At 44.2% G+C, this 27,284-nt stretch overlaps 1 protein-coding gene across 3 annotated transcripts in view; it reads left to right on the forward strand.

Moving 5' to 3' along the window:
• LOC121003400 (oocyte zinc finger protein XlCOF8.4-like) overlaps positions 1-26,644 on the forward strand; it is a 41,410-nt gene extending 14,766 nt beyond the window's left edge. For 2 of the 3 annotated variants that reach the window (XM_040435237.1, XM_040435238.1), the window contains exons 4-8: positions 736-915; positions 1,003-1,126; positions 1,240-1,337; positions 4,627-4,738; positions 25,299-26,644. In XM_040435237.1, coding sequence (XP_040291171.1) covers positions 736-915; positions 1,003-1,126; positions 1,240-1,337; positions 4,627-4,738; positions 25,299-26,167 — 1,383 coding nt within the window. In that variant the 3' untranslated portion in view covers positions 26,168-26,644. Of the gene's footprint in view, positions 1-735; positions 916-1,002; positions 1,127-1,236; positions 1,338-4,626; positions 4,739-25,298 lie in introns of all 3 variants that reach the window. The other variant, XM_040435240.1, reaches the window with a different exon arrangement.
• The last annotated feature ends 640 nt before the right edge of the window (positions 26,645-27,284 follow it).

Consider the following 27,284-nt stretch of genomic DNA (forward strand, 5'->3'; position numbering starts at 1 on the left):
CTTAAGAACTAAATAATCTACATCATAGATCGTGGGGGCACCAGGTCTCAGAGCTAACATCAGTTTAGAGACCATAAAAACTCCACACTGCTTATCTGTAAGCAAATTAAGGACTCAATCTCAAGCTTTTTGTGATAGCCTGTAGTTTTATTAAATGTCCATTTATTACACCATGTCTCTGTTCTTTTTGTAGATAAATATTGCTGTTTCTTCAGAATGTGATATTAAGAGTGAGGAAGGCTGGTAGGATCTGGGAGATGATTGTCGGGAAGGAAGCTGTCCTTCCCGACAATTGCCTGCTTGTCAGTGCAGGAGACCGCTGCTATTAAATGCAGCAATCTCCTCCACAGTACGGGGAGGAGCGATCACTAATGCCATCACTTGTCCCCATGCTGAATCACTGTTTGCCGGTGATTACACAGCACAATCTACTGCTGACAAATGATTTTTATGCTTAAAAATCTGGATTGCCCGATGAACAAGCTTGGCAGCAGTATTACACAGCCAGGTCATCGATATTGAGCGTTACTATGATCTTAATGAGAACAATAAGCCTGTTTTCTACTGGCTAATACGGTGCCAAACTTTATTTTTGCTTTAGATGTAATGTGTGAAGGAACTGTGGGACTCTCACATTGTGAATTATGTTTTTCCTTTTCCTTAAATACTTACCTAACTGCCATTCATTTTTCACTTATGTCTGACAACTGCTTTAATGTGTCTCTCCATAAATAGGATTACGCACTAGTGAAGAAGACATCTAGTGAACAAAGTCAAGCCATGGTGTCTGAAGGATCGGTTAGACTTCTGAGCCCCATCACAGAGCCTCCACCTCAGAACCTGATACAGGAAGAAATCAATGAGCAGAAGATCCTAGAACTCACCAACAAAATCAGTGAGCTGCTGACTGGAGAGGTGAGCGCTGCCAGGAATGCTAGAAGATTATATAGTAACACCAATGGTATCTGGATGATGATAATGATGTATCTTTCTGTATGACAGGTTTCTTTTAGGTGTCAGGATGTCACTGTCTGTTTCTCTATGGAGGAGTGGGAGTACTTAGAAGAGCACAAAGAAATGTACAAAGACATCATGATGGAGAATAACCAGCTTCTCACATCAGCAGGTAAGAGTAGACTTTCATTGACTGTAAAGGTGAAAGTTCAGCTGAGGGCTCCCTAGAAACGCAGGTCATCTTATAACTCATATCAATCTATGCAGTCTGTGTGTTTCCTACAGATGACTTTAGCAAGAAAAGTACACCAGAGAGTTGTCCAAGCACTATTTATTCCCAGGATTGTCCAGGAGAAAGACACAATGTTCAACAGGATTATAAGGTAAATGCTACATATGTTTTATTTGCCACCTGCCTACAGCTGTATGACTATATACAGTCAGGTCCATAAATATTGGGAGATAACACGACCCCAGTTATGGATCTTCAACACAGTGAAAGCCAGATATCCCTCAAAGGAAGGAAAACCGAGCAAAGGGGTATCCCCATTAGAGAGATTAAAGCTTGTAAAAGAGCGGGATTTTGACATAGGGGCCACTTAATATGGTGGATTGGGTGATCTCTGTAATGGGGACACCCCTTTGCTCGGTTTTCCTTCCTTTGAGGGATATCTGGCTTTCACTGTGTTGAAGACCCATAACTGGGGCTCCACAATTATTATGCATATTACTATTTCCCAGGGAGCTTTGCACTTTGGATTGCTGTGTCGAGACTCTTAAATGAGGTTCCACAGTGTTTTCTGTAGCTGGTTTCCCTAAGATCAGCCATTGTTTTGTTTGAGTAATCTCCAAGGCACTGCTCCCGGTTAGCCAGAATCCTACTCCACACTGATGAGGGGCAACACCCCGAAACAGCTGTCTGTGGATGGATAACTGCCTTAGGTCTTTCCCGTCACATCCTTAAAGCTTGTAAAAGAGCGGGATCTTGACATAAGGGCCGCTTAATATGGTGGATTTGGTAATCTCTGTAATGGGGACACCCCTTTGCTCGCTTTTCCTTCATTTGAGGGATATCTGGCTTTCACTGTGTTGAAGACCCATAACTGGGGCTCCACAATTATTTAGCATATTACTATTTCCCAGGGAGCTTTGGACTTTGGATTGCTGTGTCGAGACTCTTAAATAAGGCTCCACAGTGTTTTCTGTAGCTGGTCTCCCTAAGATCAGCCATTGTTTTGTTTGAGTCTGCAGTTAAAGCAGTTGTTTCATTTCAAATCCATTGTGGTGGTGTATAGAGCCAAAAATGTTAGAATTGTGTCGATGTCATAATATTTATGGACCTGACTGTACATCATAGTGGTAGGTTTAGAAATGTAACCTGACATATAAAAGCATCATGTTACATTACGATCTGCTGGTGCTGCAGATTGCTGTGATCGCACTGTTACTATATAGCTGCAGTCACAGTGAAGACCCTGGGGACCAATCAGCATGGTTACTGAGAATTTGATCACTGTGACAGACTGTCACAATAATCAATGGTGAAAAAAGTATGAATAAAAGAACATTATAAAAAGCCAACACATCCTCTCTCTCGGCTAAGGGCTCTTTCACACTTGCGTTGTCCGGATCCGTCGTGTACTCCATTTGCCGGAAGTGCCCGCCGGATCCGTAACACCGCAAGTGAACTGAAAGCATTTGAAGACTGATCCGTCTTCAAAATGCGTTCAGTGTTACTATGGCAGCCAGGATGCTATTAAAGTCCTGGTTGCCATAGTAGTAGTGGGGAGCGGGGGAGCAGTATACTTACCGTCCGTGCGGCTTCCGGGGCGCTCCAGAATGACGTCATAGCGCCCCATGCGCATGGATGACGTGATCCATGCGATCACGTCATCCATGCGCGTGGGGCGCCCTGACGTCACTCTGAAGCGCCCCGGGAGCCGCACGGACGGTAAGTATACTGCTCCCCCGCTCCCCACTACACTTTACCATGGCAAACAGGACTTTAGCGTCCTGGAAGCCATGGTAACCATTCAGAAAAAGCTAAACGTCGGATCCGGTAATGCAACGAAACGATGTTTAGCTTAAGGCCGGATCCGGATTAATGCCTTTCAATGGGCATTAATTCCGGATCCGGCCTTGCGGCAAGTGTTCAGGATTTTTGGCCGGAGCAAAAAGCTCAGCATGCTGCAGTATTTTCTCCGGCCAAAAAACGTTCCGGTCCTGAACTGAAGACATCCTGATGCATCCTGAACGGATTTCTCTCCATTCAGAATGCATTGGGATAATCCTGATCAGGATTTTTCCGGCATAGAGCCCCGACGACGGAACTCTATGCCGGAAAAGAACAACGCAAGTGTGAAAGAGCCCTAAGATCTTTATATTCTTGGTGTGAGAGACACCGTTGGCTACAAAGTTACTTCACGACCCAGCAGAATGTGTTCCTGCTGTTATGGTCATTTAATCTATGCCTGCCCAGACTGTGTGTATAAAATAAACACTCATACATTTCCATAGTTTACATTTACATAGTTATTAGTTTTAGCTACAGTTAGTATAGGTCTTTTGTGTGTAGGATATATACACATATACACCTTTTCTTTCATTGAAAAAAAATGAAATATTCTTTGGTATTATTAGTGTACAGTGGTCTTTTGCTTACATCATATAACCACATAAACATCTTTTTGTATGCGCACACACATCTTTACTTTTTTCATTACAAAAGTGTTACTTTTAGTAATAGTATAGCAGTTCCATTAAATACACTGTATTTAACGGTCACTGAATCAAAGAATTTTAGAGAAAAAAGCTTTTCTCATTTTCTCCATCTATTTCCATTCAGTTTTCAAAAATAGCCAACAGTTTAAAATGTCCAAAGGTGAATACCTTAGGGGGTTCAACATTTTAAAAAGACAGTTTATGGGTGTTTCTAATGTTTTGGTACTGTACAACATCTGTTCTGACTTTTTGGTGCCATAAAATCAACAGTAGAAAAATAGGCCTCCAAAATGTGCTCCAGTCCTTTGAAATCTTGAGCAAATATCATTCCAAACAGCAGAAGTTTATGAACGTGTGGCAATGTGTGTGTGTGTGTGTGTGTGTGTGTGTGTGTGTGTGTTTTAGGCTACATTGTGAATGTGAAAAATAAGCCACTGAATCAAAAGGTTTTAATTTTTTTTCGCCTAATGTCATTCATTTTTCCTAAAAAAAAAAAAAAAGCATAAAAAAATTGATACTTTGAAGGTGTGTCTAGTGTTTTTGCACTGTACTACATCTGTTCTAGCAGTATGGTGCAATAAAACCAACAATAGAAAAATAGGCTTCTAAAATCTATAATGACCTCCAGTTATTTCAGGTCTTTCAGTGAGCCCAGCAAGTAGGTAAATTGCACAAACAGTACAAATATACAATAATGGTTTTAGAAATGTTTTGTCTTAAAAATCTTTTGTAACAGAAAAAAAATTATAAATTATATTATATATAAATTATTTTCATAATTTTTACAGTTTTTCTTCTAATGTTTTAGTTAATAGCAGTTAAGAAGGGGGAGTGAAGTAGGACTTAATGAGATGTTGGACAGTATTTGAAATTCAATATCTGCTTGTAGTTAGCCTAAGTATGGCTTTCCATCTGTTTCCTGAATTGTACATTGTTCACATTTTGAATCAGGATGATGATCTTAATAACATCAAAATTGAAGTTATAGTAGGAGAAGAAGAGGCATGTATGTTGCGGTATCAACAGTGTAAGGAGGAGACAATATCTACAGCTATCAGTCCAGGTAAGAAATGACCACATAATACAGCCCCGATGCTTGAGAGATTGGTGTGATATCATCAGATGTTTCAACTATTGATCTGATCTAAGACACCGGAAAATGTTGATAGCTCATTCTGGGTAGAGGGATCAGCTAAATTGGCAAGTCTTAAGGTGCTCATAAACATTAACAAAAAGTTGTCTAAACCCACTAATCTTGATGGGTACGGTAAGTACACTGCTCAAAAAAATAAAGGGAACACTTAAACAACACAATGTAACTCCAAGTCAATCACACTTCTGTGAAATCAAACTGTCCACTTAGGAAGCAACACTGAGTGACAATCAATTTCACATGCAGTGTGCAAATGGGATAGACAACAGTGGAAATTATAGGCAATTAGCAAGACACCCCCAATAAAGGAGTGGTTCTGCAGGTGGTTACTACAGACCACTTCTCAGTTCCTATGCTTCGTGGCTGATGTTTTGGTCACTTTTGAATGCTGGCGGTGCTTTCACTCTAATGGTAGCATGAGACGGAGTCTACAACCCACACAAGTGGCTCAGGTAGTGCAGCTTATCCAGGATGGCACATCAATGCAAGCTGTGGCAAGAAGGTTTGCTGTGTCTGTCAGCGTAGTGTCCAGAGCATGGAGGCACTACCAGGAGACAGGACAGTACATCAGGAGACGTGGAGGAGGCCGTAGGAGGGCAACAACCCAGCAGCAGGACCGCTACCTCCGCCTTTGTGCAAGGAAGAACAGGAGGAGCACTGCCAGAGCCCTGCAAAATGACCTCCAGCAGGCCACAAATGTGCATGTGTCTACTCAAACGGTCAGAAAAAGACTCCATAAGGGTGATATGAGGGCCCGACGTCCAAAGGTGGGGGTTGTGCTTAGAGCCCAACACCGTGCAGGACGTTTGGCATTTGCCAGAGAACACCAAGATTGGCAAATTCGCCACTGGCGCCCTGTGCTCTTCACAGATGAAAGCAGGTTCACACTGAGCACATGTGACAGACGTGACAGAGTCTGGAGACGTCGTGGAGAACGTTCTGCTGCCTGAAACATCCTCCAGCATGACCGGTTTGGCATTGGGTCAGTAATGGTGTGGGGTGGCATTTCTTTGGAGGGCCGCACAGCCCTCCATGTGCTCGCCAGAGGTAGCCTGACTGACATTAGGTACTGAGATGAGATCCTCAGAACCCTTGTGAGACCATATGCTGGTGCGGTTGGCCCTGGGTTCCTCCTAATGCAAGACAATGCTAGACCTCATGTGGCTGGAGTGTGTCAGCAGTTCCTGCAAGACGAAGGCATTGATGCTATGGACTGGCCCGCCCGTTCCCCAGACCTGAATCCAATTGAGCACATCTGGTACATCATGTCTCGCTCTATCCACCAACGTCACGTTGCACCACAGACTGTCCAGGAGTTGGCAGATGCTTTAGTCCAGGTCTGGGAGGAGATCCCTCAGGAGACCGTCCGCCACCTCATCAGGAGCATGCACAGGCGTTGTAGGGAGGTCATACAGGCACATGGAGGCCACACACACACTACTGAGCCTCATTTTGACTTGTTTTAAGGACATTACATCAAAGTTGGATCAGCCTGTAGTGTGTTTTTCCACTTTAATTTTGAGTGTGACTCCAAATCCAGACCTCCATGGGTTGAAAAATTTGATTTCCATTTTTTAATTTTTGTGTGATTTTGTTGTCAGCACATTCAACTATGTAAAGAACAAAGTATTTCAGAAGAATATTTAATTAACTCAGATCTAGGATGTGTTATTTTTGTGTTCCCTTTATTTTTTTGAGCAGTGCATTAGGAAAGAGAAAGAGCAGGCATATTGTACTCCTCTGGCAGCAGTATATTACGCTTTCCTCATTGAAAACACATACATTCAAGCCAAGCATGTATGTGTATTGGGGTGTTGGGAGGAAAGACTGTCAGCTGAAAGTGAAATGAGTACCTATAGTATAGTATAATGGGTATAGTTGTGTCTAAAAATGTCTTAACTATTAAAGAATGAAAATATTTTTCCTGTGCCGTGAATGCAGTTAAGGAAAGACAATTCCTGATTCGCTATATTTTGTTCACCTTAAACAAAAATGTAATTTAAAATGATTTTAAAAAGTTATATGTACCCCAAAATGGTACCAATAAAAACTCAACTCGCAAAAAAACAAGCCCTCACAAATCTCTGTAGGTGGAAGCTCATGATGTCATTTTTATAGTGGACCCCATAAAAACAAAGGCTGAAAAAAACATGGAGGAAATACGTTTTTTATTTTTTTTATTTCACTCAACAAAACATTTTTTCAGTTTTTTTCAATACAAGGTATAGTAGTTTAAATGGCACCATTAAAAAAATACAACTTGTCCCAATACCAAGAGGTATTCCAGTTTTTTATATAATTATTTTAATTTGTTTATATAATAGGAACTCATACAATTTTCTTAATATACATGTATTTCTTATATACAGGTATCAGTCCTGTGTAATGTGTTCATGCACTAACTAAACATGGCCTCAGTCACGTAACACTCTTCAGATCAGTCATGTAACACTCTTCACTGACATTTAGTAAGCAGCAATGTTACAAGACATACACATGTAGCAGAGTTAACACTCAAACTATTAACTAAAATTTCTTAACTCATCGTGTTATCTTGAAACAAAAGCTATTGAAAAGAAATTGAAGGTGTTTGCTTAACGCATTTAGTTTAAATGACACATCTCCTAAAGCATGTGTGTTAACTCTACTACATCTGTACATGTGCTGGGTCAGCACACAGGACACGTTTATGTAATACGTAAATAGGACTATTGGATGAATAATTATTTTATTGTGGTTATTACAACAACTAAATTACTGTGTGTATTTACATGGCTGAGTGTCTGTAGGTGATATTGTAAAATGGCTGCTTGTCTCTAGGTGATGTTATATTGTTAACAAAGTTTTGGGTTAAAAAAGGAAACACGCATATGCTTCTACACAGACAGTGACGGACATGATGAGATTCTGCTTCAGGTAGTAATACTGTATATGCCCTGCTCCTCAATACACTACTATTTACCTGTTAGGTACTTGGGTAATTAATTGAAAGCCAGATGACATCATGTTTAGTCCTATGCAGCTCTCCTATGGATACATTTTGCATGACTAAAATGGGTCGCAACGAGGGGCGTGGCCAGCAGCCGTGATGGCTGGACATGTGTGATAGGAGCTCCGCAGCAAGACCCACAGTACAGGACAAATCCTGAATCACTACGACCACCTGAGGGCGGTGGACCACTGACTAAACCCCATTGACCACAAGAAGAGTGCCCTTGCCAAACTTTCGCCGCGGGGAGTGCGGAGAGAGTTGCACTGGGAGTTGAGGAGAAGGAGGAACACGTGTGCCACAAGAGAAGCGCAAGCGGCGGCCAGATAACAGAGTTCACAAGCACTGTGAGGTACAGGGGAGAGACGGGAATCGGAGGGAAAACCGGTGGGTAGAAAAGAGTCCGAACTTTCCCACGAGCCCCGGCAAATTCCCGGCAGTCGGCCATTTTAGCGGCTTCCCTGCAGTGAAAGGAGGAGGAAGAAGAGGAGGGGGAGGGAGCTCCGCTGGCTGCAAGAGCCTATAACGGCGATACCATCAAAGCCTCCCTGCACCGCAAAAATCGGTCATAATCCCTAGACCTCAGCAACTGGAGGTACTAATCTATACTATATATTTACAGCTTGCCTACATGTGCAGTCAACTGGGGCATATAAGAAAGATAAAGTAGCATCTTGGACTGTACACTAGAATATCAGCAGCAGTTGCACTACAAGAGGATCCTAATAGTGTGACTCAGAGTACTGAAATTAACCCCATATACTGTATTTTCATCAATACCCTGATACAACAATGGGGCCACAAAAAGCACAAAGCACTGCAGAAAAATTGCGAGAATATGCTAGACAACCCGAAGAAGCTACGCAGTCACCTTTGCCTCAGCATACTATTAATACCAGAGCAAGTACTGTATCCGATGTACTACTTCATATAACTTCTTCAGAGGAGAATACTGAAGAACTCACTCTCAAGCAAGTATCCACCCAAGTCCTAGAAGCCATCACCTAATGTAGGACATCACTCACAGGGAAATTAAATGAGGTCACGATTGATTTGGGACTAATGCGCCAAGACGTGCATAATCTGCGAGAGAGTTTCAACACGCGGAAGAACGTATCTCTCGCATAGAAGACACCACTGCCACTGTCCCGAGAGCTATATCTGATCTCAACGCCAAAGCGGAGACCTGGAAACAGAAAGCAGATGACCTAAAAAAAAGGCTCAGCAGAAATAACATCAGAATCATTGGCTTGCCTGAAAGAGCAGAGGGTCGCTCACCGGATGAATTCATAAAAAAATGGATTAAAGAACTTTTCCCGGATGCAAATTTCTCCCAGGCATATGCGTTGGAACGTGCCCACAGAGTCCCTGCAAAACCACCTCCGGCGGGGGCCCCCACCTCACCCCATGTTGGTAAGATTCCTCAACTGGAAAGACAGGGACAAGATCTTGGCTCTAGCTAGAAGGCGGCAAGAAATCAAATTCGACAATACTAGAGTCACCATCTTTCCGGATTTCTCCATGGAACTGCAGAAACAATGCGCCACTTTTATGGATGTCAAGAGACGACTGAGAGAGGCCAATATCCCTTACTCCATGGGTTATCCTGCAAGACTCAGAGTAGTGGACGGAGACAGAGCAGGCTTCTTCACCTCGCTAGGAGAGGCTTTTGAGTGGCTGAACCTACGACACAGATCTCCAAGACTCTGAAGAGACCAGCAAATTTCAGGGACTGATCATCTGAGGATTCTACTAGACTGGTTTGGCTTAGTTGAAATGTGATAGAATTATACAGTTGCAGCTTTTTGTTGACGCATAGATTCAATTTAGATATTGATATAAGGGGTTTTAATATTGACATGAATACACTAAAATTGCTACATCATAACTGTGATCAAGGCCTGCATGCTTCTGCCAACCTTCACCGCAGGCAGAGGCATCCCGGTACAACTGGCCTTTACTCTGGATTAAGACACTGGTCCAGAAATATTTTTACAGTTGCCAACATGCAAAGTTAATATACTGTAGTTTTATAGGTTTACTAGGTTGGATAATTATTATATTAGCTCTGTTAGCTACAGTTTTTATGTTGCACTACTGTTCTATTATATACCCACTACATCATATTTCACTCCTGAGGCTATATTTACACCCAGGATTCCATGGCTGAACTAAAAATCTTATCATGGAATGTTAGGGAATTGGGTACACCTCAAAAAAGATCCATGGTTCTAGCTTTTATTAGGAATTACAGCCCACAAATCCTGTGCCTCCAAGAGACCAGCAATTCCAGGGTCTTAAAGAAGCCTTGGGTTCAATGGGCCGCACATTCCCACCACACCTTTTCATCGAGAGGAGTGTCCCTCTTGGTACACAAACAACTTCACTGGGAGGTAAAAGACCTAGTCACAGATTCAGAAGGCAGATATGTCTTTGTTCAATCTCTTATTAACAACTTACAGTACACACTATTAGGCATTTATAATCCTCCCCCTGGCTCTATGCAAGTGCTACACCTAGCAGCAACCTTTGCTGCTACGCACCCACACGCTAGGGTAATCTGCATGGGATATAAATCACAGAAAAAAAAGCACCAAACGGATAAAACAAAATCACAGAAATATTGTGGCAAATATGGCACTGCTCCCCGGTGGGACTGCTCCCCCAATGAAAAACACGCTACAGTGTTTGGGGTTTGAGCAGTTCCCCCAGATTTGCCACTATATTTCTGTGTTTGTGTCTTGTTTTATATGTAGTGTATGTGCCTTTACCTGGTATTTAAACACTCCTTTGCACCTGGTAACCTCCATCACATGGTCTGATATGGGTGTGGCTTACAGTCTTGCTTTGTTCACATTGCACTAGTTGTCCTGCTAGGCGGTTGTGTGGAAGCTTGGCTGTGAGCTGGATTTCATCACCTTCAGACCTTGTTCACACCTAGTTAGCATAGTGGTAGGACCCCTTGCCATGCTGAGGTGGACCGTGTCGTGGTGCATGATGGGCTCGATATTTTCCTGACAGGAATATATTGGCAAAAGTCTCAGCTTTTAATATCTGCATTTAGACTAGCCAGTATAGTCAGTGGATTTCCGTTTGGTGCATTTTTTTCTGTGATTTATATGATTATATTTTCATCCGCACAATGCTTCGGTTTGTGTAGGATGCCTTTGTGGTGCATGTGGACCGTGCCGACATTCTCCATTGTATGCATTTTTTTGCTGGGGATAGTCGTTTGCTGCGGTCCACATGCGGTGGGACTGCTCCCTCAATGAAAAACACGCTACAGTGTTAGGGGTTTGAGCAGTTCCCCCATATTTGCCACGATATTTCTGTGATTTAATCTGCATGGGATACCTAAATATGATGCTAGACCCCTCATGGGACTAATTTTCAGGGGTAGCAGACCCCAGGAGTGTGGGGAGTCCCTCGCAACTTAGTAGATTCCTGACTGAATTTAGATGGGCGGAGCTCTGGAGAGTTCAGCACCCATGAGACAGGGAGTACTCCTGCCATAGCAGGAGCCACAACTCTCTAACTCGGATTGACTACTTATTGGGCAATGGGCTAGTAACACTAAACCTGCAATCCATAATATATCTTCCTAGAGGAATATCGGATCACTCGCTGATTCTGGGTACTCTGATTCGTAACGCCCCTTCTGTAATGTATAGAATGAACATACATACATTCTGGCTGAATCTTCTAGGCTCGACAGACGGGACTGTCTCTTAACTGTCTCAGTTTCTTGAAATACATGGAGATGAACCTAACTTAATTCTAGTGTGGGATACCTTGAAAGCGTTCCTCCTAGGTTCCTTATACTCAAGCATCTCATATATTAAAAAAGATACTAAACGCTCGGAGTCTGAGCTCGAATCGCAGTGCACCACTCTGGAGCAGCAATATATTAGAATTTTTTTTTTCAATATTGGATTTTGGTGATTAATATCACCTTGTTTGCCATGTTTTAACTTTTGGCTCTTTAGTAAATAACTCCTAAAAAACACATTTATATCCCCAGTATATGCTATTCTTACCTAAGATTAAAATCAGGTTGCTATGGCTCATCCGTCTTCCAATTGTGCTCAGATGGAAGACAAAGGACGCACAAGGAGGCCGTCCTCCTGCGTGCGTGCGCGTTCATGTTGCTGGCCGGCCCGGGCTGCCGACTGAGGATTTAAAAAATAAATAAAGTGGCGGTGCGCCCGGTGGCCATAGCGCATGTAAGTATGCTTCAGAGAAACTGGCCATGGCAGACAGGACTTCAGTAGCGTCCTGGCTGCCATGGTAACCGATCGGAGCCCCAGCATTACACTGCTGGGACTCCGATCGGAACTGCCGCTGCCACCAATGATGGTTGGGTCCGCACTGCCCACCAATGATTTTAAAACGGGGGGAGGGCACACTGCCCACCAATGATTTTAATACGGGGGGAGGGCACACTGCCCACCAATGATTTTAATACGGGGGGAGGGCACACTGCCCACCAATGATTTTAATACGGGGGGGGCACACTGCCCACCAATTATTTTAATATGGGGGGAGGGCACACTGCCCACCAATGATTTTAATACAGGGGAGGGGGGCACACTGCCCACCAATGATTTTAATACAGGGGAGGGGAGGAGGGCACACTGCCCACCAATGATTTTAATACGGGGGAGGGCACACTGCCCACCAATGATTTTAATACGGGGGGGAGGGCATACTGCCCACCAATGATTTTAATACGGGGGGAGGGCACACTGCCCACCAATGATTTTAATACAGGGGAGGGTAGGAGGGAACACTGCCCACCAATGATTTTAATACAGGGGAGGGTAGGAGGGCACACTGCCCACCAATGATTTTAATACGGGGGGGGGGATTGGGCACACTGCCCACCAATGATTTTAATACAGGGGATGGCGTACTGGGGGCTGATGGAAATGGTACTGGGGGCTAATGAGAGGTACTGTGGGCTGATGGAGAGGGTACTGAGGGCTGGTGAGAGGCACTGGGGGCTGATGGAGAGGGTACTGGGGGCTGGTGAGAGGCACTGGGGCTGGTGAGAGGCACTGGGAGGTGATGGAGAGGCACTGGGGGCTGATGGAGAGGTACTGGGGGCTGATGGAAATGGTACTGGGGGCTGGTGAGAGGCACTGGGGGCTGATGGAGAGGGTACTGGGGGCTGGTGGAGGCACTGGGGGATGATGAGAGGGCACTAGGGCTGGTGAGAGGCACTGGGAGCTGATGGAGAGGCACTGGGGGCTGATGGCGAGGCCGGGGTACTTGGGGCTGATGGAGAGGCTACTGGAGCTGCTATGAGGCTACTGAGGGCTGCTATGAGGCATGGAGCTCTTATCTGAGGTCTGATTGGTGGTCATTCATATTGGGGTCTGAGCTGAGGTGTGATATGAGGTCTTATTGGGGTCTTATTAACATTGGGGATCTTATTGGGGCTGTCAGCTGAGGTCTGATGAACATTGGGGGTCTGATTGGTGGTCTGACCTGAGGTGTAATGAAATTTTTTTTTTTCCGGAGCAGCTTGGAGAAAAAAGGCCCCACACTCTTCTGCCCGGCCAAGCCCTGTCAGCACCCCCTTAGGCCAATCCAGCCAGCACCGCTGAGGCCAAGCCTGCCAGCACCCTGAGGCCAAGCCTGTCAGCACCCCTGAGTCTTCAGAACTGTAAGTAAATTATATATAAGGGGAGCTTATAATATGAAAGGGACGAATTATGTCAGAGTGGCTCTTCATCTACACGTGTATCAGCACTAGATATTTACCCCTTACTCTCCCTAATACCCAAACTACACAAGATACATATCCCTAAATCCTAAAGTGTATGTGATAGAAGGAGGACGAGGGCGTGTTTAAGTGTAGAGAGCAACCATTGGTTGAGGTGCAGAAGCTAGTGCACGAGGAGCTCAATGCATTGTGGGTAGTGAGGGCAGGCAGGATTAGCCTCAGGGCTGTGGGCAGTGTCAGCCATCTTAACAGAATAATGAAATTGCAGTTTTATGCAGACTGATTGCTAAGAGCTGAATCTTCCGAAATATGGGGTAAGTAAGTCTAATACTTAGTGATTCTGGAATATCATGGTAATAGTAACTACATATATGAAAATTGAAATTAGGGTCCAAATGTGACAGTTATCCTTTAAACCCGATAAAGAACCCCTAGAATGCAGTTCTTATAGCCCTTTAGTAGAGTTGAGCGAACACCTGGATGTTCGGGTTCGAGAAGTTCGGCCGAACTTCCCGAAAATGTTCGGGTTCGGGATCCGAACTCGACCCGAACTTCGCCCCGAACCCGAACCCCATTGAAGTCAATGGGGACCCAAACTTTTCTGCACTAAAAAGGCCGTAAAATAGCCCAGGAAAGGGCTAGAGGGCTGCAAAAGTCAGCAAAATGTATGTAAATCCCCTGCAATCAAATGTGGATAGGGAAATGAATAAAAAATAAATAAATAAATTTACCAATATCAGTTGGAGAGAGGTCTCATAGCAGGAGAATCAGGCTTCATGTCACCCACCACTGGAACAGGCCACTGTCAGATATTTTTAGGCCCCGCCACCCAGACAGAGGAGAGTGTCCCTATAGCAGAGATCAGGCTTCCTGTCATAGCAGAGAATCAGGCTTCATGTCACCCACCACTGGACAGGCCATCTCCAGATATTTTTAGGCCCCCGGCACCCAGACAGAGGAGAGAGGTCCCATAGCAGAGAATCAGGCTTCATGTCATAGCAGAGAATCAGGCTTCATGTCACCCACCACTGGAACAGGCCATTCTCAGATAATTTTTAGGCCCCGGCACCCAGACAGAGGAGAGAGGTCCCATAGCAGAGATTCAGGCTTCATGTCATAGCAGAGGGAATCAGGCTTCATGTCACCCACCACTGGAACAGGCCATTCTCAGATATTTTTAGGCTCCGACACCCAGACAGAGGAGAGAGGTCCCATAGCAGAGAATCAGGCTTCATGTCATAGCAGAGAATCAGGCTTCATGTCACCCACCACTGGAACAGGCCAATGTCAGATATTTTTAGGCCCCGGCACCCAGACAGAGGAGAGAGGCCCCATAGAAGCAATTCAGGCTTCATGACATAGCAGAGAATCAGGCTTCATGTCACCCACCGCTGGAACAGGCCATTGTCAGATATTTTTAGGCCCCGGCACCCAGACAGAGGAGAGAGGTCCCATTGCAGAGATTCAGGCTTAATGTCATAGCAGAGAATCAGGCTTCATGTCACCCACCACTGGAACAGGCCATTGTCAGTTATTTTAGGCCCCCGGCACCCAGACAGAGGAGAGAGGTCCCATAGAAGAGAATCTGGCTTCATGTCACCCACCCACTGGAACAGGCCATTGTCAGATATTTTTGGCCCCGGCACCCAAACAGAGGAGAGAGGTCCCATAGCAGAGAATCAGGCTTACTGTCATAGCAGAGAATCAGGCTTCATGTCACCCACCACTGGAACAGGCATTGTCAGATATTTTTAGGCCCCGGCACCCAGACAGAGGAGAGAAGTCCCATAGCAGCGATTCAGGCTTAATGTCATAGCAGAGAATCAGGCTTCATGTCACCCACCACTGAAAAGGCCATTGTCAGATATTTCTAGGCCTGGCACCCAGACAGAGGAGAGAGGTCCATAGCAGAGAATCAGGCTTCATGTCACCCACCACTGGAACAGGCCATTGTCAGATATTTTTAGGCCCGGCACCCAGACAGAGGAGAGCGGCCCCATAGCAGAGATACAGGCTTCATGTCATAGCGAGAATCAGGCTTCACGTCACCCACACTGGAACAGGCCATTGTCAGATATTTTAGGCCCGGCACCCAGACAGAGGAGAGGTTCATTCAACTTTGGGTTGCCCGCAATATAATGGTAAAATTTAAAACAAGAGGATTGAATGAGGAAGTGCCCTGGAGTACAAGAATATATGGTTAAGGGGAGGTAGTTATAAATGTCTAATCTGCACAAGGGATGGACAGGTCCTGTGGGATCCATGCCTGGTTCATTTTTATGAACGTCAGCTTGTCCACATTGGCTGTAGACAGGCGGCTGTGTTTGTCTGTAATGACGCCCCCTGCCGTGCTGAATACACGTTCAGACAAAACGCTGGCTGCCGGGCAGGCCAGCACCTCCAAGGCATAAAAGGCTAGCTCTGGCCACGTGGACAATTTGGAGACCCAGAAGTTGAATGGGGCCGAACTATCAGTCAGTACGTGGAGGGGTGTGCACACGTACGGTTCCACCATGTTAGTGAAATGTTGCCTCCTGCTAACACGTTCCGTATCAGGTGGTGGTGCAGTTAGCTGTGGCGTGGTGACAAAACCTTTCCACATCTCTGCCATGCTAACCCTGCCCTCTGAGGAGCTGGCCGTGACACAGCTGCGTTGGCGACCTCTTGCTCCTCCTCTGCCTTCGCCTTGGGCTTCCACTTGTTCCCCTGTGACATTTGGGAATGCTCTCAGTAGCGCATCTACCAACGTGCGCTTGTACTCGCGCATCTTCCTATCGCACTCCAGTGCAGGAAGTAAGGTGGGCACATTGTCTTTGTACCGGGGATCCAGCAGGGTGGCAACCCAGTAGTCCGCACACGTTAAAATGTGGGCAACCCTGCTGTCGTTGCGCAGGCACTGCAGCATGTAGTCGCTCATGTGTGCCAGGCTGCCCAGAGGTAAGGACAAGCTGTCCTCTGTGGTAGACGTATCGTCATCGTCCTGCGTTTCCCCCCAGCCACGCACCAGTGATGGGCCCCAGCTGCGTTGGGTGACACCCCTCTGTGAAAATGCTTCATCCTCGTCCTCCAGTAGTGGGCCCTGTCTGGCCACATTTGTACCTGGCCTCTGCTGTTGCAAAAAACCTCCCTCTGAGTCTCTTCTAAGAAACTAGCCTGAAAGTGCTAAAAATGATCCCTCTTCCTCCTCCTCCTGGGCCACCTCCTCTTCCATCATCGCCCTAAGTGTTTTCTCAAGGAGACATAGAAGTGGTATTGTAACGCTGATAACGGCGTCTTCGCCACTGGCCATGTTGGTGGAGTACTCGAAACAGCGCAACAGGGCACACAGGTCTCGCATGGAGGCCCAGTCATTGGTGGTGAAGTGGTGCTGTTCCGCAGTGCGACTGACCCGTGCGTGCTGCAGCTGAAACTCCACTATGGCCTGCTGCTGCTCGCACAGTCTGTCCAGCATGTGCAAGGTGGAGTTCCACCTGGTGGGCACGTCGCATATGAGGCAGTGAGCAGGAAGGTCGAAGTTACGCTGTAGCGCAGACAGGCGAGGGCCCGCACTTTATGCAGCAGCTCTGACATGTCCGGGTAGTAATGAATGAACTTCTGCACCACCAAATTCAGCACATGCGCCAGGCAAGGGATGTGCGTCAAACCGGCTAGTCCAAGAGCTGCGACGAGATTTCGCCCATTATCGCACACCACCAGGCCGGGCTTGAGGCTCACCGCAGCAACCACTCGTCGGTCTGTTGTTCAATACCCCGCCACAACCTCCTGCGCGGATGTGGGGCCTGTCCCCCAAAACATATGAGTTTTCAGAATGGCCTGCTGACGTTAACCCGGGCTGTGCTGAAGTTGGTGGTGAAGGTGTGTGGCTGACTGGATGTGCAGGTGGAAGAAGAGGAGGAGGAAGCCGAGTAGGAGGAGGAGGCTACAGGAGGCAAAGAATGTTGCCCTGCGATCCTTGACGGCAGAAGGACGTGCGCCAAAGAGCTCTCCGCCTGGGGCCAGCCGCCACTACATTTACCCAGTGTGCAGTTAGGGGAGATATAGCGTCCCTGCCGTGCTTACTGGTCCACGTATCTGTGGTTAGGTGGACCTTGCCACAGATGGCGTTGCGCAGTGCACACTTGATTTTTATCGGATACTTGGTTGTGCAGGAAGGCACGGCTCTCTTGGAGAAGTAGTGCCGGCTGGGAACAACATACTGTGGGACAGCAAGCGACATGAGCTATTTTGAAGCTGTCTGTGTCCACCAGCCTGAAATGACAGCATTCATAGGCCAGTAGTTTTAGAAAATGGCTGGCATTTAGGGCCAGGTATCGAGGGTGGCTAGGTGGGAATTTACGCTTTCTCTCAAATGTTTGTGATATGGAGAGCTGAACGCTGCCATTTGACATGGTTGAGATGCTTGGTGACGGAGGTGGTGGTGTTGGTGGTACATCCTCTGTTTGCTGGGCGGGCAGGTGCCAACGTTCCTCCCGAGGCGGAGGAAGAGGCCGAGGCGGCAGCAGCAGAAGAGGGTAGCAGGTGGAGCCTGAGTGAGTTCCTTGTTTTTTAAGGTGTTTACTCCACTGCAGTTCATGCTTTGCATGCAGATGCCTGGTCATGCAGGTTGTGCTAAGGTTCAGAACGTTAATGAGGCATCAGGCTCTGATGGCACAGTGTGCAAACCACTCGGGTCTTGCCATCAGCACATTGTTTGAAGAACTGCCACGCCAAGGAACTCCTTGAAGCTGTCTTTGGGGTGCTCGGTCCCAGGTGGCGGTGGCCATAGCAGGCGAACTCTCTTGGTGGCGGGTGTTCTGCTTTTGCCCCCTGCTCCCTCTTTTGCTACGCTGTTGGCTCAGCCTGTTGTTTCCCCATACTTTACATTATATAATAAATGACATTTTGATACATTACTTCCACTTGTTTGTTTTTGTCCCTTTAAATGTGGACTACAAAATCTTAACCAGAATCTTGGCCACTCGCCTTAAGGCCTCATGCACACGACCGTATGTATTTTGCGGTCCGCAAATTGCAGATCCGCGGAAAAAAAAACAGATGACGTTCCGTATGGGATCCGATTTTTTGGGCGGATCCATTGTAATAATGCCTATCCTTGTCCGCAAACTAGAAAAAAATAGGACATGCACTATTTTTTTTGCGGAGCAACGGAACGGACATACTGATGCGGACAGCACATGGTGTGCTGTCCAAGTTTTTTGCGGACCCATCAAAATGAATGGGTCCGCATCCTATCCCCAAAAACACGGATCGGACGCGGAAACAAAATACGGTCGTATGCATGAAGCCTAATCGGGTGATTCTTTCTCTGATTAACCAGGATCAGACGGGCTTTATGCCCGGAAAGTACACTACGGAGAACATCAGACGGGTGCAGGTGGTTACACAGGTGGGCTATTCCTCGAATGCGGATTGGGCCCTAGCCTCGTTAGATGCCGCCAAGGCATTCGATTCCGTCGAATGGGCTTATTTTATTGGCTGTTTGCGGGGGTTTGGGTTTGGCCCACAATTCCTCAGATGGATTAGTATGCTATATAGTAGCCTGGTAAGTAGACTACTGATAAATGGGGAGCTATCATGAAAATTTACCCTCCATAGAGGAACAAGACAGGGCTGCCCTTTGTCACCGCTTCTGTTCACTCTGGCGGTCGAGACACTGGCAATCAGGGTGAGGACTAGCACGAACATAACAGGGGTGAGTCTGGGAGAAAGAGAGGCCCGTATAGGATTATACGCAGACGATATGGTTTTATATCTGTCCTCACCTGACAGATCCCTCTGCAACGCGATGGCTTTGGATGCATTTGGAGAGTTCTCAGGCCCAAGAATAAACTGGGAGAAATCAGTATACATGCCACTGGGTAGGGCAGATTGGACGGGTCCCTCCCACGTAGAAAGGTTAAAAGTGGTAGACACATTTAAATATCTGGGAATAAATATTACTAAAAGACACACCCAGGCCATGTCACTTAATATCTTCCCTCTTACAAACCTTATAAGGAACAAGTTTCAAAGTTGGAAGACTCTGCCTATTTTGGTGGCAGGACGCATTAACCTCATCAAAATGATTATACTTCCGAAGGCCCTTTATCCCTTTCAACACTCCAAGGTGCATGTACCAAAATCAGTATTTAAAGAAATAGACTCCTTATCTAGGGTTTTTATTTGGGGCAGATCACGAGCCAAACTTAGCCTAGACATCCTAAAGCGGCCTAAAACAGAGAGAGACATGGTGCTACCCGGACAATTATATATACTATTTAGCAGGTCAACTAAGACTCAATAAATCCTGGTATACGAATGAGGAGCTTCCACTTCAGAATACTTTTTAAAGAGGTATCTGGGATGTTACACATTATGGTCCGTTCTGGAGATGTCCCCCAAGTTCCATAAACGATTACTTCCATTGCACAAATTGGCTCAAACGGCATGGAAGGAGGCGAAATCAATATAACAATTTACAGAGATTGTTTCGGACATTCCTCTATGGGCCAAGCAATCATTACCGCAGGTGCAGGTGGTCATGGGGCGGACGGGTGGCAGCTGGCAGGTGTCAGAACTCTGGGAGACATATATAATCAAGGGATGCTGATGTCCTTCGAAGTACTCTCTCAGAAATACAATATACCCCGCACGCATTTCTTCTCATACTTACAACTTAGATCGGCCATACAGAGTACATTCCCAACCGGCAACTTTACGATCTCTAAGTTTCCTCTCATAGAAGTTGTAAAAACTCAAGGACCCAGAGGACAAGTGTCAGTAATTGTCATGGTGGGGAATGAGGGAAACCCCCACAGTACAATGTAAAAGGATAAGGGATAGCTGCTAGGCCAAGAAGCCAGGAAAAAGGAATCGGGTCACCTATAGCGTCCCTAATCCTCTCCCTAACTCCTCACCATATGAGCGGACCCCGATGGTTGGACGGCTCGTACCCTGGAAACCTGGGATCCTGAGTCACCCTGATAATCCCTCACATAAGAGCAAGGGGAGAGACGTCCTGTTCATCCAAGACACGGAAGAACAGGAGTCTCTAAAGGCCTAGTAGCAGGGAAAAGGAAGATACCATACACAGCAAGAGGATCGGCAGGTAAGAACAGAAGACAACACACTTACCTGCCAAAGTCTCCACGACTGGAACCCGTGCATACGTACAGGAGCCCTAACACCAAACAGGACGCCGTACCAGCAACTAACACAGGTATCCAGCACACCAAACTCCGCCAGAACCCCCATGCTGCAAGGTGCATGGCAGCCCCAGGCAGCACTGTATACAGGCTTGTGGTTCACCTCTCCGGGAAACCAACCCCCTTCCGGAGGACACAACACACAGGGAAAAGGTCTTACATACATGCAGGGACAAACATCAACAACAGCCCAGACATGTAACAACAATCAAGACGTACAACACACCCTGAACATAAACCCACACCTAACATACAACAAGTGAGGTAGGGTATAAGGTGCATACAAAAGGAAGACAATTTATGTCCAACAAGGTGGCCCTCAGGGACTGGTCAGAATCACCCAGGAAAGGAGCAGAGCTCCATCACCAAACAAGGCTGGAGTACCACTGCCCCTAGCCAGGAAGCCACAGATAAAGTCAAGCTAGGGGCCACACCCAGGACACACCTAAATCTCACCTAGCTAGATGATTAACCCCTCGTTCACCAAACCGCAGGGAGACACACCTTAAAGGGGAAATGCACGTGCAAACCGTCAACAACACATTGCCACCGGCAACCAGTCTGCACAGCAACCACGTCACGGTCAAACAACAATATGACCGTGACAGTAATTTACTCACATTTAGTACAATCAAAGGTCAGTGCTAATCTCCTTAATGTAACAGACAAATGGAAAAGATTGATACACTTACACTTACAGAAGAATCAGTTACAGATTTATTATACTCACATTTACAAGTATCACCAGCAATCAACAATAAAATAATTCAATTATACATTATACATCAGACATATCTTACACCGACCAGATTATATGGAATGGGAAGGGCATCATCCACAGCATGTCCACGGTGTGGGGACCTGGAGGCGGACTTTTGGCACATAATGTGGAGATGCAGCCTAGTTGATACATTCTGGAAGGAGGTGACGACTTTCTTATCTGATCTGCTGCCGGTTCGAGTGGCCTGTACTCCTGAGGTTTGCCTGTTGAGAATTCTGGGTGAAGATAGCTGGGATCATTATAGTACAACAATCTTAAGGGAATCACTCTTTATAGCATGTAAATGTATCGTACTGCGATGGTACAACCCCAATACACGAGCTTATCCATGTGGAAAACACAAATAAATCAGATGTTACCGTATATGGTACTGGTATACAAACATCGCAATAAACCTAAAAAATTTGAAAAGGTCTGGGGAGTGTGGTGTGATTCATCCCATACTCTATACTCAGTCCCGAGATTAAGGCAGGCTTTATTAACTGCCCGAGGAACCATGGCTCAACCGGTGTAGTGGGGATACCTAAGAAAAATACAACACAAACTCAGCTGGGACAAAGGGAATTAGTCAGCAATGAAGTGGGTAAATATTATTTGTAAATTTGAAAAAATTTAGGCTGTCTCACAGTATTTTTGCGTACATGAATTTATTACTCATTTAAAATACACTTAAATTGGTGTCAACATATCAGCATAATTACATGTATAGACATAAACAGTGCGGAGCTCTCGCACACGCCCATACCAAGACCTTTGGCTAATGTTATTGGCGTTTTTCTGCAGACTTCAAATATATGATTAAAAAGTTTAGTACTGATGTACTATTTTACAGGTTGTTGTAACCAAGATGGTTTCCTATAGGGGAGACGGGTTGGTATACATATGGAGTCGTTGCCCGGCTGTTTAGCAGCGCACCGACTCCATCTGCATCCTTCCCCTCTCCTCCTCACTCCGTCAAAAGCCAGAAGTTCCAGCAGTCCATGTATTTGTATTTTATATATTTTTTTATATTTTTTATATCATCTGTATTTTTTATATAATCTGTATTCTTTTATATAATCCCAATTCATTTATGTCATTTATATTGTTGGTTTTAATTTATGATATACTATGACCAAAATTCTTTATATATTTTAAGTATTATAATATGTTGATAATGGATCGGGATCCCACAGGTGGTAAATCAATCTGGGACAATGTGATCCGGAATACAGACCACTTATTATACTAAACCCAAAACGATATATAAGGACACAACTAACATGTCTTCAGTCAGCATTTCACATCTACTGAGGAAGGAACATAGTTCCGAAACGTGTCTAGTGTGAACGAGACCTAGCTATTGATGCGTTTTTTTAATTCTGCCTGAAAGAGGATTTCTTCAAAATACCGGGGTATATACCTTTAAAAGGAACAAGTCCATTATCAATTCCGAGCGGTTTGAGCTATAAACTATCGGCAAAGTGGATTGATTTATGCTGATATGCCTAATATAGGTAACTAACTTTGTGATCAAAATTGGACCGCATACCAAAAGAACTCTGCTACATCAGCTTCCATTGCGCCATCGACCAACAAACCACCTTCCGGGAGGTCACGTGAGACGCTGTGTAGAGTGAGTTCGAAGCCCATTCCGCAACGGGGGCACTAACACCAGCAGGCGATATTAGAATACAGCATCTCCCACACCAATAACCGCAAAAAGGACGTTCCTTGAACCATCTTGGTTCCAAAAACCGGTAAAATAGTACATCAGTACTAAACTTTTTAATCATATATTTAAAGTCTGCAGAAAAACGCCAATAACATTAGCCAAAGGTCTTATTCATTTTTGGAGTACTCCAGTCGTATGGGCGTGTGCGAGAGCTCCGCACTGTTTATGTCTATACATGTAATTATGCTGATATGTTGACACCAATTTAAGTGTATTTTAAATGAGTAATAAATTCATGTACGCAAAAAAAAATTCAAATTTGCTCCCGTTTTTTCAGTCGGTAACTGATAGGCTGGGCTCCAGTAGTTTGCTGGTAGAGCTTTTCTTAATATATATTAGTAGTAAATATTATTTGTAATCTTCAGTAATTACCTGTTATATAGATTGTTTGAAAATCTTGATGACAATAGTAAATAATTCATTATTGATATTATTGGTATTTTGAATTGTATCAGGAATGTATGTAATGGATGTTCATTTACATATGTCAATAAAAGAGTTTAAAAAAATGGGTCGCACCATTTTTTCTCTTTAGGGAGAGGCTACTGTATGAATATAATAAAAGTTGTCAAGCATAATTTTAAATAGATGTATGTTAGAAAACGGTTCAACATCCTATTCTCTACATAAATAAATACTTCTTTCACCCTGGAGGGTGTCTTGTTTTTTGCATTTTCATTTTTCAGCCCGTCCCTTTCCGGGGCTATAACTTTGTATTTTTCTGTAAACATAGCCATATGAGGGCTTGTTGCACTTTCTAATTTGACCATTTAATATTGCATACCATGTAGTGGGGAGCTGTAAAAAAAAATTCCATATGGGGTGAAATTGGAATTCTTTTTTGTGGCAAATAAGCCATAAACATCAACACTGGCATTGTTTTTTTTCTTTTAATGGTATTCACCATGCAGAATAAATTACAGGATAATTATTGAGCATGTGTCATTAGACACGGCAATACCAGATATTAAATGTATATTTTATTTTGGCAGTTTTTTTTCACTGAAATTTCTTTTTATTTTCTATAGAAAATAAGGTGTTTATGGAGTTTTTTTATTTAATAAAACTTTATTTAACTCTTATTTTTTACTATTTATTAGTCGCACAAGACTTTGACAGGTGATCTTCTGATTGCTTCTATAATACATTGTACTACTTTATGTAGTACAGGGTACTATACTGTCAGTAGTAGCATACTGACAGGCACTATCAGGCTCCAATACTAAGTCACTGGCGCTCCATGATCTCATTTGCAACATTGACAATACTTGAGAGAGGGACCCCTCTCCCTTTATACCACTTTGATGCCATGGTTACTATTGACCACAGCATCTAAGGGGTTAAAAGCCTGGAGTGGTGCTTAAAGCAGGAGCCCAGCTGTAATAAAAGAGACCTGTCCAAGGCTTAGACTAGGCCATCTTAAAAAGGTGACGTCCTAGGCTAAGGCCTGTTAGTGACCTCCGTAAAAAGGCGTATTGATGGTCACTATAAGGGAAGCAGAGAGACGTAGGGGGCCAATTTTTATTTTACACCATGGGAAGCTTTTTTTTTAAATAACACAATTACAACTCCTTTTAAAGGTCAAAATGGAGAATAAAGAGGAGGACATAGAATACTTTTACCAGAGCCATAGAAGACTGCTATTTTTTTCACATTAAAGCCTATGTAAAACAGATGCAAACTGTTGCCTTTAAAATAGATCTGTTGAATGGATGATCTAGACATGGTAAATCCTTAGTGACAAATTGCTTTATTGGATGTTTTTTATTTGATCAGAAAAACTATTTTGATAATTTGCCCTGGCATTTCTCATGTATGGGAAACTTTGTATAGTAGCACTATACATATCCAATGGGGGAGATTTATCAAAACTGGTGTAAAGGAAAACTGGCTTAGTTGCCCATGAAACCAATCAGATTGCACCTTTCATTTTTCAGAGCCCCTTTGGAAAATTGACAGTGGAATCTGATTGGTTGCTATGGGCAACTTAACCAGTTTTCCTTTACACCAGTTTTGACAAATCTCCCCCAATCTGTCTTTTTAATACTAAAATATTCATCTTTATTACCCACAGATGATTGGACCAGTGGTTCAAAGGAAGATTTTGTTTTAGGTGGCAGTGTTATTCAAGATAAGTATGGAGAACAGTACATCACACCAAATGTTCCCTTGGTCCTTCACAGCAGAGATCTTTCTACAGATCCCACTAATCACAAAGATGCTTCATCTAGTCAATCACAGACTGTAAAACAAAATAGAGGGCATGGAGAAGAAAGACTATTTCCTTGTTCTGAATATGAGACGTGCTTCAAAACGATATCTAATCTTTCTAAGCACAAAAGAATTCACAGAAATGAAAATTCATTTTCATGTCCAGAATGTGGGAAATGTTTCAAAAAGAAATCTAATCTGTCTATTCACAAAAGAATTCATAGAGATGAAAGAAAATTTGCATGTCCGGAATGTGGGAAATGTTTTACCACAAAATCAGATCTTGTTAAACATAAGAGAATTCACACAGGGGAAAAACCATTTTCATGTTCAGAATGTGGCAGATGTTTTACCTGGAAATCAGATCTTGTTAAACATCAGAGAATTCACACAGGGGAAAAACCATTTTCATGTTCAGATTGTGGGAAATGCTTTACCCGGAAATCAGATCTTGTAAAACATGAACGAATTCACACGGGTAAAAAGCCATATTCATGTTCAGAATGTGCAAAATGTTTCACCCAGAGATCAAATCTTGTTGAGCATCAAAAAATTCACACTGGGCAAAGACCATTTTCATGTTCAGAATGCAGAAGATGTTTTACCCGGAAATCAAATCTTGTGGAACATCTAAGAATCCATACAGGTGAGAAGCTGTCCTTAGGTTTGGAATCTGGAAAACTTTGTACAATGAAAGGTCCTTTTAAAAAAACATTTGGGGTTTGGCCCTAGGGAGAAGCAATTTTTTTCTATTTTGTATGGGGAATGTTTTAATCATAAGTCAGGTCTTATTGAACATCATAAACTTCATGTTCACACTTTTCCATGATTTAGAAATTTTATTAAATGTTGTACACATCGGAAAGGAGAGATCCATTGTAGAATTTTACCGCAGAACAGTACCTGTGTAAGTTTTTTTTTTTTTTTTTCTAGTATACATTATTGGGCTTGGTACTAGTGGTTGATAGAGTGGTGTAATAGTTCTGTGCATGCTGAGCCTAGGATAGGCACTCACTGTATACCCCATTGAGCATAGTATAGTGCTTGGGCCTCATAACTTCTATAGACTATGTGGAAATTAGCTAAATAGCTTATCCCATGATTAATGTAAACAATGAAAACCAGATATCATATAGTACACAACATTTTTCTCCAGCAAACCTAGAACCAGCCCTGTACCTCACATGGATCCAGAGATCTTCACATTCTTTGCTCCAATTGCTCTGCTAGATATATTTCAAGCTGGCAGCTCAGGGGGTATGTCCTTTCTGCTGCAGCTGGTGGCAGTTGAAGACTAGAAGTTGGAACAGAGCATGTGCTTCCATCTCAATGAGCTGGACACAGAATTTTTCATGGAACAATCCCTTAAAGCGTTCCTTCACATACAGCAGATTTTGTTGCAAAAATGTTTTGCAAATGAAAATGATTACATTCATCTGAATGGTGTTTTGGTGTCAGGCACGTGGATAGAAATTTCTACAACAAAATTATCAAGAAGATAAGCATTCTATAAATGCCCTGCTCATTGGCCTATGTATGTTTAGTTTATGTTCCCTTTACACGGGACAATGATATAGCAGGTTTTTGGGAAGGAAGCGTTCCTTCCCGAAAATCTGTTGATCGCTAGTGAAGGAGACCGGTGCATTTACATGCTGCGATCACCTCCAGCTTCTTCAGAGTATGCTGAGGAGTGATCGCTAATGCCATCACTCTTCCCCATACTGTCTCTTGTCTCCTGGCAGCAGATCGTGGTTACACAGCACGATCTGCCACTGGGAAACGATGATCTTTTGTGCTGCACAAAAGATCCAATTACCACATGAGAGAGTGTTTTGCTCATTCATCAGGT

Source organism: Bufo bufo, chromosome 6 (assembly GCF_905171765.1).
Source record: "Bufo bufo chromosome 6, aBufBuf1.1, whole genome shotgun sequence".
Taxonomy (NCBI): Eukaryota; Metazoa; Chordata; class Amphibia; order Anura; family Bufonidae; genus Bufo; species Bufo bufo.